We start from the raw sequence: 17,449 nt of genomic DNA, 5'->3' as shown, positions 1-17,449 counted from the left end.
TTACCCCTGGCACCCCAAATTTACCTACTACTCCCTCCATAACATTTTTACCCACTTTAGCATTAAAATCCCCAACCACCATTACTCTCACACTTGATTCAAAACTCCCCACGCATTCACTCAACATTTCCCAAAATCTCTCTCTCTCCTCTACACTTCTCTCTTCTCCAGGTGCATACACGCTTATTATAACCCACTTTTCACATCCAATCTTTATTTTGCTCCACATAATCCTTGAATTAATACATTTATAGTCCCTCTTTTCCTGCCATAGCTTATCCTTCAACATTATTGCTACTCCTTCTTTAGCTCTAACTCTATTTGAAACCCCTGACCTAATCCCATTTATTCCTCTCCACTGAAACTCTCCCACCCCCTTCAGCTTTGTTTCACTTAAAGCCAGGACATCCAGCTTTTTCTCATTCATAACATCCACAATCATCTCTTTCTTATCATCTGCACAACATCCACGCACATTCAGACTTCCCACTTTGACAATTTTCTTCTTCTTATTCTTTTTAGTAATCTTTACAGGAAAAGGGGTTACTAGCCCATTGTTCCCGGCATTTTAGTTGACTTTTACAACACGCATGGCTTACGGAGGAAAGATTCTTATTCCACTTCCCCATGGATATAAAAGGAAAATTAATAAGACCTAGTACTTTTGCTTCCTTGCCACTTCCTCTATGAAGCAAAGCAGAATGTTTAAATCTTGCTGTCTTAAGCATGGGAGCAGGATTTTCCTTAATTGTCCTGCTAAGGTAAGAGATGAACCGTCTTTTATTAAGCTACACTTTGCAACACAGGATCGCACGGAGCGTCGAGCCACGTCACATACTGGTACTGCATCTGGGGTCAATTACTCACTGTAGCAGTAAACATGACGCTTGCCCATTCTGAGAGGGCTGGGCCCCTCAGGGCTGAAAGGGGCTGAAGGGGGCTGATACCCCCCTCCTGGAGAAAATTTCTCCACACACACATATATATATATATATATATATATATATATATATATATATATATATATATATATATACACATATATATATATATATATATATATATATATATATATATATATATATATATATATATATATATATATATATATATATATATATATAATATATGTGTATATATATATATATATATATATATATATATATATATATATATATATATATATATATATATATATATATATATATATATATGTGTGTGGAGAAATTTTCTCCAGGAGGGGGGTATCAGCCCCCTTCAGCCCCTTTCAGCCCTGAGGGGCCCAGCCCTCTCAGAATGGGCAAGCGTCATGTTTACTGCTACAGTGAGTAATTGACCCCAGATGCAGTACCAGTATGTGACGTGGCTCGACGCTCCGTGCGATCCTGTGTTGCAAAGTGTAGCTTAATAAAAGACGGTTCATCTCTTACCTTAGCAGGACAATTAAGGAAAATCCTGCTCCCATGCTTAAGACAGCAAGATTTAAACATTCTGCTTTGCTTCATAGAGGAAGTGGCAAGGAAGCAAAAGTACTAGGTCAGCTTTTCCTTTGTGCTAAGGGAGTAATGGCGTGGGGTGCTGTGGCATCTTCAGATTACTTTTGACTCTACTGAGAGTGACACTGACGCCAAGATAACCAACAAAGAACGATCTGTGCATTAGTGTGAACAAAGTGTCTCATAAAACACAATAAACACTTAAGAGAAGTGTGATCAGCTTCTTTAGTGATAAGATTGTGAACAGTAAAGACAAATCTTGTGGAACATAGTGTACCAGTGTGCGTATTCCTAGACTATGGAAGACGTGGACATCCAAGGACACTTCAGCTTCTATCAAGTCACCGATATCTGTCGAAGGTGTGAAGAACACCATAGCTCACGCTACAAGAGCAAGGTAGGTTACAAATTTCTTGTAATACGGGGGACTGCACAGTTCTTGAGTCGCAAGGAGTTTGTAATCAACCTATAGTCGGCAGTAAGGTGCAGACTTTTGAGTCCAAACAAGTATGTAATTTGTCAGCAATCAGTGAATGAAATATGCTGACATAGCACCCCTAGGGGTAATTTATAATCTTACAAATTATAAATCTTTACAGCCCGTTGAGAGATGACTTCGACAGCTTCTCAAGACCTTGTCTGCAGGGGCGACTGTGCAGGCGATGAGTTGTCTTTCTAAGTTAAGTACAAACTCTTTAAACTTAGCTGGTAATGCCATTTCTCAACAATATATATATATATGATGAGTGCAAGAGAGCAATGGTGGACACACTAGCTGAGGTGGCAAGGAGAGCTCACTCGAGCAAAGTGAAGTTACTGGTTGTGGGCGACTTCAACCACAGGGAGATTTGATTGGGAAAACCTGGAGCCACATGGGGTCCCCGAAACATGGAACACCAAGATGATGGATGTGGTACTGGAAAACCTCATGCACCAACATGTTAGGGACACTACCAGAGAGAGAGGGGAGGATGACCCAGCAAGACTGGACCTTGTGTTCACCCTGAGTAGCTCAGACATTGAGGACATCACATATGAAAGGCCCCTTGAAGCTAGTGACCACGTGGTTCTGAGCTTTGAATACATCATAGAGCTACAAGTGAAGAGGGTAACAGGAGTAGAAAGGGAAAAGCCAAACTATAAAAGCGGGGAACTACAGAGGTATGAGAACCTTCCTGCAGGAGGTTCAGTGGGAGAGAGAGTTGGTAGGAAAGTCAGTAAATGAAATGACGGACTACGTAACAACAAAATGCAAGGAGGCAGGGGAAAGGGTTGCTCCCAAGGGTAACAAAAATAATGGGAAGAACAAAACGAGCCCTTGGTTTACCCGAAGGTGTATGGAGGCAAAAAGTAAGTGCGCTAGAGAATGGAAAAAGTACAGAAGGCAAAGGACTCAGGAAAATAAAGAGATCAGTCGACGAGCCAGAAACGAGTATGCACAGATAAGGAGAGAGGCTCAGCGGCAGTATGAAAACGACATAGCATCAAAAGTCAAGTCTGACCCAAAACTGCTTTATAGCTATATCAGGAGGAAGACAACAGCCCAGGACCAGGTAATCAGGCTGAGGAAAGGTGTGAAGCTCACAAGAAATGACCAAGAAGTATATGAGGAGCTCAACATGAGATTTCAGGAAGTATTTACAGTGGAGGCTGAAGGGACACTGAAAAGACAAAACAGTGGGGTACACCAACAAGGGATATACCAACAAGTGTTGGATGAAAAACACACAGCTGAGGAGGAGGTGAAGAAGCTCCTAAGTGACCTTGATAACATTTCTCAGTGGGTCCTTAGAGAGGGAGCAGGGACACTACGTGTGCCACTAACCACAATCTTCAACACATCCCTTGAAACTGGGCAACTACCTGAGGTATGGAAGATGGCAAATGTAGTCCCAATCTTTAACCCTTTGGGGGTTTCGGACATACTAGTACGTCTTACGACCCAGGGTTTTTGATGAACTAGTACGCCTAAATTCTATCGCCCTCAAATCTAGTGAAAGTAAGCTGGTAGGTCTATATATGTAAGAATGGGTCTATGTGGTCATTGTGCGCAGTATAAAAAAAATCCTGCAGCACACAGTGTGTAATAAGAAAAAAAACTTTGTGTTTTTGGATTAAAACAGCGAATTTGCACTGTATTTTCGTATGGTATTTATTGTATTCTAGTTTTCTTGGTCTCGTTTTATAGAATGGAAGATATATTACAGAAATTAAGATGATTTTGACTGGTTTTACAATGAAAAGTACCTTGAAACTGACCTCAAAGTAGCAGAAATGTTCAATTTTTACCAAAGTTCAAAAGTAAACAAATCATGCCAAGTGTCCAATACACATCAACTGGTGAGTCTAATATTCTTTCACAAGTGTGCTGATATCATTTATACCATTTCTACACTAATGCAGTAGTGTGCATAACAGTAAATCTTATTTTTTTTTTTTATAAATAAAAATTCAAAGTGGAAAGCCAAAGAAATATAAGAGGGGCCTGGGGATGTGACTAACGAACAGAGAACTTGCTATTTTAGTGCCAGGAATGTCTTTCTTGTTTATTCTGGACCCTATTCGGAAATTGGCATCTTTTGAAATTTGTGTGAAATTGGCAAAATTGCTAAATTCTGACCACTTAATTGGATAGTTGAAATCGGTAAATGGGTGGTTTCTTGTACTCCTTCGATAGAAAAAATGGAGTTTTAGCAAAATAGTTATGATTTTTGTCGACTAGTACACTGGAATTGGCCGAAAATAGGGCTCAAAGTGGGCAAAATCGCCGATGCGTAAACATCGTCGAGACTGCTAACTTCACGAGAGCATAATTCCGTAAGTTTTCCATCAAATTTCATACTTTTGGTGTCATTATGATCGCGAAAAGATTCTCTATCTTTTCATTAGAATTTTTTTTTCTTTGAAATTTGGCCGACCCTGAGAACAAGTCTCTGAGAGGACCTGTCAACCCCAAAAGGGTTAAGAAAGGAGACAGAAATGAAGCACTAAACTATAGACCAGTGTCACTGACGTGTATAGTATACAAAGTCATGGAGAAGATTATCAGGAGGAGAGTGGTTGAGCACCTAGAGCGGAACAAGGTTATAAACAACAGCCAGCACGGATTCATGGAAGGCAAGTCCTGTGTCACAAACCTACTAGAGTTTTATGACAAGGTAACTGAAGTAAGAAATGAGAGGGAGGGGTGGGGTGACTGCATTTTCTTGGACTGCAAGAAGGCCTTCGACATAATTCCTCACAAGAGATTAGTACAAAAGCCAGAGGATCAGACACATATAACAAGAAGGGCACTGCAATGGATCAGAGAATACACCTACCATCCGACTCACGACCGAGTTCGGTTCCGAGAAACCGGTCATAAGTCGAAATGGTCGTAAGTCGAACTTTACTACTGAATATCAACAAAACATTTTTGTAATGACTATTTTACTGTTTTATTTTGGTATTTCATGTTTCACTTTACTTTTTATGCTGTTAGTACTGTATTTTATACTGTAAGGTTTAGGATAAACACTGTGTACAACACAAATAGTTGTTTATTTCCCAGAAATTTGGCATAAAAAACACGGTCGTAAGTCGAGTGGTCGTAAGTCAAGCAGGTCGTAAGTCGGATGGTAGGTGTACCTAACAGGGAGGCAACAGCGAGTCATGGTCCTTGATGAGGTATCACAGTGGGCGCCTGTAACGAGCGGGGTCCCACAGGGGTCAGTCCTGGGAGCAGTGTTATTCTTGGTATATGTGAACATGACGGAAGGGATAGACTTAGAAGTGTCCCCGTTTGCAGATGATGTGAAGTTAATGAGGAGAATTAAATCAGATGCAGACCAGACAGGTCTACAAAGAGACCTGGACAGGCTGGATGCGTGGTCCAGCAACTGGCTCCTAGAATTTAGCCCCGCCGAATGCAAAGTCATGAAGATTGGAGAAAAACAAAGAAGACCGCAGACAGAGTATAAGCTAGGAGAAAGATCCAGGGGTGAGTATGATACTGAGTACAACGCCAGAATCACACATTAACCAGATAACTGCTGCGGCATATGGGCGCCTGGCAAACCTGAGAATAGTGTTCTGATACCTCACTAAGGAATCATTCAAGACTTTATACACTATGTACGTCAGGCCCATACTGGAGTATGCAGCACCAGTTTGGAACCCACACCTGGTCAAACACATCAAGAAATTTGAGAAAGTGCAAAGGTTTGCAACAAGGCTGATTTCAGAGCTAAGGGGAATGTCCTACAAAGAGAGGTTAAGGGAAATAGGCCTGATGACACTGGAGGACAGGAGGGTCAGGGGAGACATGATAACGACAAACAAAATACTGTGTGGAATAGACAAGGTGGACAGAGACAGAATGTTCCAGAGATTGGACACAGAAACAAGGGGTCACAATTGGAAGCTGAAGACTCAGATGAGTCAAAGGGATGTCAGCCACAGAGTTGTTAGGAAGTGGAACAGTCTGGCAAGCGATGTAGTGGAGGCAGGAACCATACATAGTTTTAAGACAAGGTATGATAAAGCTCATGGAGCAGGGAGAGGGAGGACCCAGTAGCAGTCAGTGAAGAGACAGGGCCAGGAGCTGAGTCTTGGCCCCTGCAACCACAATTAGGTGAGTATACACACACACAGACAGACACAGACACACACACACACACACACACACACACACACACACACACACACACACACACACACACACACACACACACACACACACACACACACACACACACACACACACACAGGAATTGAATGACAGGTTTAGAACTTTTGTTGACTGCAACAGAAGGCCCAGAAGTATTTTCAACTGAGCCTTGAAAGCATGACACTATGCATAAAATTATTTGAGTATCAGCCTCTTCAGTGTTACACCCTTACAACCATTAGAAAGTACTATTTGTATGTACAATACATCAGAGATAAAATATTCTCAGAGATAAAACTGCTATTATCTTGAGTGGCATAATGGAGTCTTATATAATTCACTGACATATTACACAAGTATGGTACAGCTTAGTGAAAATAATAGTGACAAAAGTTTTAGAAAGCATTATTGTACCTATGTCAAAATGATATATTTAACCATAAGTTTTACAGGATAATTTACTTCTAAATGATACAAGGAATTTTAAGGAAGCATAATGTATATAATTTACACCCTTTGTAAAATGAGATTCTGGAAATGTTGAGAGACTAGGATGGGCTAAGTAAGCTTCAGCTAATTAAATCAGATGAGAGCACATAAGGTTATGCTAGCAAAACATTTTTGACTCATGCATTTAATTAGGTTATACTGCTACAGTACTGGATTTTAAAGATAGTATTACAAATTACTACAATGTTTGCATTAAGCAAACAGTTATTCAGACAGCTGATATTTCTTACATACCACAAAACACAGTACTCTTAAAAAAATCCTGTTAACAAAAGTCTTGCTAGAAATGAGCATAATAAGGACTTTATAAAAACTATTACTATTATTTTGCCCACCCTGTACCAAACGTGACTTATATTTTTATAAATAAAATTTTGATAAATTATGAAGATTTAATCTAGAATAAGTAAGCAAAGTGAATGTAATTCATCTCCACTGATAAAACTAACTTATGCATCACTTCCAAGATATTAGTACTTAACATATAAATATTGATATAGTATAAAGATCTTACCGAGAAAACACAGGAATAGCAAGAGAAAGAAGAGTCCAGTCGGTACTGAATAACATCCTGGAAAAATAATTCTTACAATCTTCCACAGGCGGCTGAACATGTGCAAGTCGAACCCCACATTTTCAGAATCTTTCTCTGCCTCCCCCATTGCCGTATTAGTCACAAACCATATATGTATCAGATACCTGAAAAATAAATACAAATTTTAGAAGTATGAATGCATTGCTGATTCATTAAGATATTATTAATGATGTGCATTTAACATGAAAAGAGGGAAAAGACAGAGGAAGGGGGAGGGAGAGGGGAGAGAGAGAAAGAGAGGGAAGGAGGAAGAAGAGATAGGGGGGAAAGATAAGGAAAAAGGTGATTGGGGGGTTGAGGGGAAAGGAGAGAGGGTGGAAAGGAAAGAGTGGAAAGGAGAGAAAGAGTTAAGGAGAGTGGAAAAGAGAAAGTGGAAAAGAGAGTGGAAAGGAAAGAGGGTGGAAAGGAGAGAAGGGGAAAAGAAAAGGGAAATGAAGGAGGGGAAGAGAGAGGTGCTGAAAAGTGAGTGACAAAGGAGAGAGAGAGGCAAGGGGGTCAGGGTTAAAGGAGGGGTCAGAGACAGGGGTCAAAGGAGACAGGGGCACAATAGACAAGGGTTACAAGGGTACTCTAACCAATTATCTTGTATTAGCACCACTTGCTTTAGTGATGAATATGGGGAATACATTTTTGCTAATTTTACTGTAAAAAACCTTAAGACACCTATAACAATCGGTGCCATTTACCGGATACCTCTCACAAACATCCCAAATTTCAGTGAGAAATTAAAGTCACTAATAACAAACAGACAACAATAACTAAACCAACCAGGCTCACTGAGACAAGTGCAACCATAATAGACCACATATGGACCAATATACCAGCCCCCCTTAAATCAGGGATAATCACAGATAGCACTACAGACCACTACCCTACCTTCCTCCTGACAAACATTAATAAACCACAACTTGAATACAACAAAGTCTCATTTAGACTCCATGACGAGGCCTCAATAAGGAAGTTCACAACTGACCTAGAGATTGTTGACTGGCCTACAGAATTCTCCAAGGCCAATGGTACTGATGACTGGACAGACATTTTTCTTAACAAATTACTTAGACTATACAACAAACATTGTCCTATAAAAATGAAACAGATCACAAACAAACGGCTTGGTTGCCCATGGCTAACCAGCACCATTCTGAAATCCATTGACAAGAAACACCAATATGAAAAGCAATATAGACAGGGCTTAATACACAAAGATATTCTTAAACACTATTCATCAGTTCTCACCAAAGTAATAAAGAAAGCCAAACAACTATACTACTCCAGTAGATTCACAGACACTAGAGGAGATATAAAAAAGACCTGGAAAACACTCTCTCAGATTCTAGGGACCCACAAACTGAAAAAAAACAAGAATATTGTCCTAACTAAACCTAATGAAACACCACTACATCCCACTGACACAGCTAACAAGATAAACGACTTCTTCTCAACCATAGGATCTAATCTCGCCAATAAAATCCCACATACTAATGCCCATGCCGGGGACTACCTAGATGGGAATTTCCCAAATTCCTTCTATCTTGCACCAACTGAGCCCTCGGAAGTCACCGAGATTATAAAGTCACTTAAAAACAACTCAGGGAATCTGTCTAATGTCCCACCATTACTGTACAAGCGAGCGGCCCATATCCTTTCGCATGCTATTTCATTACTTTTTAACAAGTCACTAGAAACTAGGACCTTCCCGAAACTACTCAAGATGGCAAGGATTGCACCAATACATAAAGGTGGTGACCCTACAGACTTAAACAACTATAGGCCAATATCAAACTTACCATTGCTATCCAAAATCTTTGAGAAACTCGTGCACAGGAGACTATATTCATTTATAACAGCACAAAACATACTCAACCCCTGCCAATTTGGATTTAAGAAAAATAAAAGCACTAATGATGCAATCATAAAAATGCTAGATCTGCTTTAAACAGCATTGGAAAATAAGGAATATCCACTAGGAATTTTTATTGACCTAAGAAAAGCTTTTGACACAGTAGACCACGACATCCTACTCCACAAACTTGACCATTACGGTATAAGAGGCCATGCACTTGCTTATTTCAAATCTTACCTTACTAATAGGTATCAGTATGTTACCATTAAAGGCACAGCATCAACAACACGGCCACTTGATACTGGAGTTCCGCAGGGAAGTGTCCTTGGTCCCCTGCTCTTCCTCATATACATCAATGATCTTCCAAACGTATCCCAACACCTGAAATCCATTCCCTTTGCTGACGACACGACTTATGTCATCTCTCACCCTAATCTTGCCACCCTCAACACCATTGTTAACGAGGAGCTGATCAAAATATCGACTTGGATGACAGCCAATAAACTTACGCTTAACACTGACAAAACCTACTATACAGTGGACCCCCGCATAGCGAACGCCTTGCATAGCGAACATTCCGCATAGCGAACGCTTTGATCGCTAAAATTTTGCCCCGCATAGTAGACAAAAACCCGCTCAGCGAACTTCGTCCGAGACGCGTCCAATGTGCGGCCTCGGCCAGCCTCACATGTGCCGCCTGTCCCATTGTTTACCAGCTAGCCTCCGCGGTAACATTCAAGCATACACTCGGAATATTTCGTATTATTACAGTGTTTTCGGTTCTGTTTGTTGAAAATAAGTGACCATGGGCCCCAAGAAAGCTTCTAGTGCCAACCCTGTGGTAAAAAGGGTGAGAATTAGTATGGAAATTAAGAAAGATTTTGAAGGGTTTGGGGCTAACCCTGAGAAGCCTATGCCAGTTGTGGAATCCATTGTGCCTACTTCAAAAATTAAGGAAATGTGTGCACAGTGGGTTGAACTGCAAACCTTTATGGATGAAAATCACCCTGACACAGCTGTTGCAAGGCGTGCTGGTGACTATTTCAATGACAATGTTATGGCCCATTTTAGACAAATCGTAAAGGAACGGGAGGTACAGAGCTCTATGGACAGAAAGAAGTCCAGTGACTCTCAAGCTGGTCCTAGTGGCATTAAAAGAAGAAGGGAAGTAACCCCGGAAAAGGACTTGCCTCCTCAAGTGTTAATGGAAGGGGATTCCCCTTCTAAACACTAACACTCTCTCTCCCCTCCTCCCATCCCATCAATCATCACCAGATCTTCAATAAAAGTAAGTGTCATGTAATTGTGCATGCCTTTTTCAGTTTGTGTGTACTAAAATTAACATTTTTTTGTGGTAAAAAATTTTTTTTTTCATACTTTTTGGTGTCTTGCACGGATTAATTTTATTTCCATTATTTCTTATGGGGAAAATTAATTCGCATAGCGAACATTTCGCATAACGACCAGCCCTCTTGCACGGATTAAGTTCGCTATGCGGGGGTCCACTGTATTATGTTTGGTAGCAGAGCAGGAGATGCACAAATTAACATTAAGATCGACAACACTCTAATTACCAGACATAATGAGGGCAAATTCCTAGGCCTATACCTTGACAACAACCTGAATTTCAGCACCCATATCCAACACATAACCAAAAAAGTATCCAAAACAGTTGGGATCCTCTCCAAGATACGATACTACGTGCCGCAAAATGCCCTTCTCACACTATACCACTCACTTATTTATCCATACCTCACCTATGCTATTTGTGCTTGGGGATCAACTGCAGCAACACATCTAAAGCCAATAATAACCCAACAAAAAGCTGCAGTAAGAATAATCACTAAATCCCATCCCTGGCAACACACCCCCCACTCTTCATAGATCTAAACTTACTCCCTGTTCAGTACATCCACACTTACTACTGTGCAATCTACATCTACAGGATCTTAAACTCCAATATCAACCTTGACCTAAAATGCTTTCTTGATAGTTGTGACAGAACCCACAGGCATAACACCAGACACAAACACCTCTACGACATTCCCCATGTCCGACTAAACCTTTACAAAAATTCAATGTATGTCAAAGGCCCTAAAATCTGGAATACCCTACCTGAGAACTCTAGAACTGCAGACACATTCATCACCTTCAAAACTACCATTAGAAAACATCTTATCTCCCTGATAAACCCCATTAACTAACTACACGAATACCACCTGGTGGTTCACACTTACACTCACTCACCCATTTGACCATAAACAGAAATATTAATCTCAATCTTAAAATAATGAATCCTATGATACTCCAATACTGAAACTATGTACTGTGCCAAAACAAAAGCATTCACATTGCTAAACTCACAAACTAGTATTTAGTCACTTAGCCATAATACCAACTTACCTCATAATTTGTAATATTTTAAAATAAAGAATTAAACTAAGTCTGCCCGAAATGCCTAGCCATGCTAGGCGTTCTAGTGGTACACTCTGTAATCATTATTTAACTACATGTAAACCACACAACAACCAAATTCTGTAAATTCAACATTGTAATCTTTAAAGAGAATAAACTTTGAATTTAAATTTGAAAGGGCACAGGAGACAAGGGATCCTCTCCAAGATACGACACTACATGCCGCAAACTGCCCTTCTCACACTATACTATTCACTTATAAATCCATACCTCACCTATGCTATCTGTGCTTGGGGTTCAACTGCAGCAACACACCTAAAGCCAATAATAACCCAACAAAAAGCCGCAGTAAGAATAATCATTAAATCCCATCACTGGCAACACACCCCCCCACTCTTCATAGATCTAAACTTACTCCCTGTTCAGTACATCCACACTTACTACTGTGCAATCTACATCTACAGGACCTTAAATTCCAATATTAACCTTGACCTAAAATGCTTTCTTGATAGTTGTGACAGAACCCACAGGCACAACACCAGACACAAACATCTCTATGACATTCCCCGTGTCCGACTAAACCTTTACAAAAATTCAATGTATGTCAAAGGCCCTAAAATCTGGAACACCCTACCTGAAAATTCTAAAACTGCAGACACATTCATCACCTTCAAAACTACCATCAGAAAACATCTTATCTCCCTGATACACCCTGTCAACTAATTACACGAATACCACCTGGTGGTTAACACTTACACTCACTCACCCATTTGACCATAAACAGAAATATTAATCTCAATCTTAAAATAATGAATCCTATGATACTCCAATACTGAAACTATGTACTGTGCCAAAACAAAAGCATTCACATTGCTAAACTCACAAACTAGTATTTAGTCACTTAGCCATAATACCAACTTACCTCATAATTTTGTAATACAGTGGACCCCCGCATAACGATTACCTCCGAATGTGACCAATTATGTAAGTGTATTTATGTAAGTGCGTTTGTATGTGTATGTTTGGGGGTCTGAAATGGACTAATCTACTTCACAATATTTCTTATGGGAACAAATTCGGTCAGTATATTGGCACCTGAACATACTTCTGGAGTGAAAAAATATCGTTAACCGGGGGTCCACTGTATTTTAAACTTAAGATTTAATTTAAGTCTGCCCGAAATGCCTAGCCATGCTAGGTGTTCTAGTGGTACACTCTGTAATTATTATTTTACTACATGTAAACCACACAATAACCAAATTCTGTAAACTCAGCATTGTAATCCTTAAGGAGAATAAACTTTGAATTTGAATTTGAAGGGCACAGGAGACAGAGGCACAGGAGACAGGGGCACAGTAGACAAGGGCACAGTAAACAAGGGTACAGGAGACAAGGGCACAGTAGACAAGGGCACAGTAGACAAGGGCACAGTAGACAAGGGCACAGCAGACAAGGGCACAGTAAACATGGAGACAGGGGCACAGGAGACAGGGGCACAGGAGACAGGGGCACAGGAGACAGGAGCACAGGAGACAGGGGCACAGGAGACAGGGGCACAGGAGACAGGGGCACAGGAGACAAGGGCACAGGAGACAAGGGCACAGGAGACAAGGACACAGGAGACAAGGGCACAGGAGACAAGGGCACAGGAGACAAGGGCACAGGAGACAAGGGCAGAGGAGACAAGGGCAGAGGAGACAAGGGCACAGGAAACAGGGGCACAGGAAACAGGGGCACAGGAAACAGGGACACAGGAAACAGGGGCACAGGAGACAGGGGCACAGGAGACAGGGGCACAGGAGACAGGGGCACAGGAAACAAGGGCACAGGAGACAGGGGCACAGGAGACAGGGGCACAGGAGACAGGGGCACAGGAGACAGGGGCACAGGAGACAGGGGCACAGGAGACAAGGGCACAGGAGACAAGGGCACAGGAGACAAGGGCACAGGAGACAAGGGCACAGGAGACAGGGGCACAGGAGACAGGGGCACAGGAAACAAGGGCACAGGAGACAGGGGCACAGGAAACAGGGCACAGGAGACAGGGGCACAGGAAACAAGGGCACAGGAGACAAGGGCACAGGAGACAAGGGCACAGGAGACAAGGGCACAGGAGACAGGGGCACAGGAGACAGGGGCACAGGAGGCAGGGGCACAGGAGACAGGGGCACAGGAGACAGGGGCACAGGAGACAGGGACACAGGAGACAGGGACACAGGAGACAAGGGCACAGGAGACAGGGGCACAGGAAACAAGGGCACAGGAAACAAGGGCACAGGAAACATGGGCACAGGAAACAAGGGCACAGGAAACAAGGGCACAGGAGACAGGGACACAGGAGACAGGGGCACAGGAGACAGGGGCACAGGAGACAGGGGCACAGGAGACAAGGGCACAGCAGACAGGGGCACAGGAGACAGGGGCACAGGAGACAGGGACACAGGAGACATGGGCACAGGAGACAAGAGCATAGGAGACAGGGGCACAGGAAACAAGGGCACAGGGAACAAGGGCACAGGAGACAGGGACACAGGAGACAGGGGCACAGGAGACAGGGGCACAGGAGACAGGGGCACAGGAGACAGGGACACAGGAGACAGGGATACAGGAGACAGGGACATAGGGGACAGGGGCACAGGAGACAGGGGCACAGGAGACGGGCACAGGAGACAGGGGCACAGGAGACAGGGGCACAGGAGACAGGGGCACAGGAGACAGGGGCACAGGAGACAGGGGCACAGGAGACGGGCACAGGAGACAGGGGCACAGGAGACAGGGGCACAGGAGACAGGGACATAGGGGACAGGGACACAGGAGACAGGGGCACAGGAGACAGGGGCACAGGAGACGGGGACACAGGAGACGGGGACACAGGAGACGGGGACATAGGAGACGGGCAGAGGAGACAGGGGCACAGGAGACAGGGGCACAGGAGACAGGGGCACAGGAGACAGGGGCACAGGAGACAGGGGCACAGGAGACAGGGGCACAGGAGACTGGGGCACAGGAGACTGGGGCACAGGAGACAGGGGCACAGGAGACAGGGACACAGGAGACAGGGGCACAGGAGACAGGGGCACAGGAGACCTGGGGCACAGGAGACAGGGGCACAGGAGACAGGGGCACAGGAGACGGGCACAGGATACAGGGGCACAGGAGACAGGGGCACAGGAGACAGGGGCACAGGAGACAGGGACATAGGGGACAGGGGCACAGGAGACAGGGGCACAGGAGACAGGGGCACAGGAGACAGGGGCACAGGAGACGGGCACAGGAGACAGGGGCACAGGAGACAGGGGCACAGGAGACAGGGGCACAGGAGACAGGGACACAGGAGACAGGGGCACAGGAGACGGGCACAGGAGACAGGGGCACAGGAGACTGGGGAACAGGAGACAGGGGCACAGGAGACAGGGGCACAGGAGACAGGGGCACAGGAGACAGGGGCACAGGAGACAGGGGCACAGGAGACAGGGGCACAGGAGACAGGGGCACAGGAGACAGGGGCACAGGAGACAGGGGCACAGGAGACAGGGGCACAGGAGACAGGGACATAGGAGACAGGGACATAGGAGACAGGGACACAGGAGACAGGGGCACAGGAGACGGTCACAGGAGACAGGGGCACAGGAGACAGGGGCACAGGAGACAGGGGCACAGGAGACAGGGACACAGGAGACAGGGGCACAGGAGACAGGGGCACAGGAGACAGGGGCACAGGAGACAGGGGCACAGGAGACAGGGGCACAGGAGAAAGGGACACAGGAGACAGGGACATAAGAGACAGGGGTACAGGAGACAGGGGCACAGGAGACGGGCACAGGAAACAGGGACACAGGAGACAGGGGCACAGGAGACAGGGGCACAGGAGACAGGGGCACAGGAGACAGGGGCACAGGAGACAGGGGCACAGGAGACAGGGGCACAGGAGACAGGGGCACAGGAGACAGGGACACAGGAGACAGGGGCACAGGAGACAGGGGCACAGGAGACGGGCACAGGAGACAGGGGCACAGGAGACAGAAGCACAGGAGACAGGGGCACAGGAGACAGGGGCACAGGAGACAGGGACACAGGAGACAGGGGCACAGGAGACAGGGGCACAGGAGACAGGGGCACAGGAGACAGGGTCACAGGAGACAGGGGCACAGGAGACAGGGGCACAGGAGACAGGGGCACAGGAGACAGGGGCACAGGAGACAGGGGCACAGGAGACAGGGGCACAGGAGACAGGGACACAGGAGACAGGGGCACAGGAGACAGGGGCACAGGAGACAGGGACACAGGAGACAGGGACACAGGAGACAGGGGCACAGGAGACAGGGGCACAGGAGACGGGCACAGGAGACAGGGGCACAGGAGACAGAAGCACAGGAGACAGGGGCACAGGAGACAGGGGCACAGGAGACAGGGACACAGGAGACAGGGACACAGGAGACAGGGGCACAGGAGACAGGGGCACAGGAGACAGGGGCACAGGAGACGGGCACAGGAGACAGGGGCACAGGAGACAGGGGCACAGGAGACAGGGGCACAGGAGACAGGGGCACAGGAGACAGGGGCACAGGAGACAGGGGCACAGGAGACAGGGGCACAGGAGACAGAGGCACAGGGGCACAGGGGCACAGGAGGGGGAATGAGAAGAATTGCTTACACAGTTGCTAGACACTCACATCTCAGTGCCGACTCAGCTCTAACACCAATAAAACTTCAGTTGTAACTCAGACACCACTCTTAAAAAGAAAGAACTTGTCTTGTTTCTCTTACCTCTTCCTTTCCTTCCTCTCACTTATGTATCTTTGCTTCTTCCTGTATTCTTGACTGTCCCTCACGTCCACTTTCTTTCACATTACTATCCCCTCACCTCCCTGGTGTTCCTGTATTACTGAGGCCACGAACAACCTCTCCAGGTGTTTTATGCATTCAATAGTAGCTCTAGGTGCGGAAAAAGCCAGCCAAAACACCAAACATTTTATCAACAATGAGATTTTAAATGATCTAGAAAACACAATAAAGAATAATTGATCCTACAGTGCAAACAGCTAATAAATGTGTAAAACAGAAGAATAGAAAAGCAAAATAATCATCCATGGTCAACTCCTACATGAAAGTTCGTCTGCAAGATGTGTTCGGATGCTTAATTTTATTTTGTACACACGCACGCGCGCACACACACACACACACACACACACACACACACACACACACACACACACACACACACACACACACACACACACACACACACACACACACACACACACACATACGACACTGGAGGACAGAAGGGTCAGGGGAGACATGATAACGACATACAAGATACTGCGGGGAATAGACAGGGTGGATAGAGATAGGATGTTCCAGAGAGGGGACACAGGGACAAGGGGTCACAACTGGAAGCTGAAGACTCAGACGAGTCACAGGGACGTTAGGAAGTATTTCTTCAGTCATAGAGTTGTCAGCAAGTGGAATAGCCTAGCAAGTGAAGTAGTGGAGGCAGGAACCATACATAGTTTTAAGAAGAGGTATGACAAAGCTCAAGAAGCAGAGAGAGAGAGGACCCAGTAGCGATCAGTGAAGAGGCGGGGCCAGGAGCCGAGTCTCGACCCCTGCAACCACAATTAGGTGAGTACAATTAGGTGAGTACACGCACACACACACACACACACGCACCTGTTTGGAACCCGCACTTGATAAAGCACGTCAAGAAACTAGAGAAAGTACAAAGGTTTGCGACAAGGTTAGTTCCAGAGCTAAGGGGAATGTGCTATGAAGAAAGATTAAGGGAAATCGGCCTGATGACACTGGAGGACAGGAGGGTCAGGGGGAGACATGATAACGACATATAAAATACTGCGTGGAATAGACAAGGTGGACAAAGACAGGATGTTCCAGGGAGGGGACACAGAAACAAGAGGCCACAATTGGAAGTTGAAGACACA

At 44.8% G+C, this 17,449-nt stretch overlaps 1 protein-coding gene across 3 annotated transcripts in view; it reads right to left on the bottom strand.

The window, feature by feature from the left end:
* The window catches only part of LOC128689283 (lysosomal cobalamin transporter ABCD4), a 368,619-nt gene extending 352,182 nt beyond the window's left edge, over positions 1-16,437 (bottom strand). For 2 of the 3 annotated variants that reach the window (XR_011392041.1, XM_070085217.1), the window contains exons 1-2: positions 16,275-16,434; positions 7,169-7,353 (exon numbers count right to left, since the gene is read on the bottom strand). Coding sequence is in view for 1 of the 3 variants with exons in the window: in XM_070085217.1 (XP_069941318.1) it covers positions 7,169-7,316 (148 nt within the window). In the remaining 2 variants the exon portion in view is untranslated. Of the gene's footprint in view, positions 1-7,168; positions 7,354-9,329; positions 9,474-16,274 lie in introns of all 3 variants that reach the window. The other variant, XR_011392042.1, reaches the window with a different exon arrangement.
* Positions 16,438-17,449: the final 1,012 nt, after the last annotated feature.

Source organism: Cherax quadricarinatus, chromosome 15 (genome assembly GCF_038502225.1).
Source record: "Cherax quadricarinatus isolate ZL_2023a chromosome 15, ASM3850222v1, whole genome shotgun sequence".
Lineage (NCBI taxonomy): Eukaryota > Metazoa > Arthropoda > Malacostraca > Decapoda > Parastacidae > Cherax > Cherax quadricarinatus.
The sequence above is the reverse complement of the archived record's forward strand: the minus strand, read 5'-3'. Positions and strand labels throughout refer to the sequence as shown.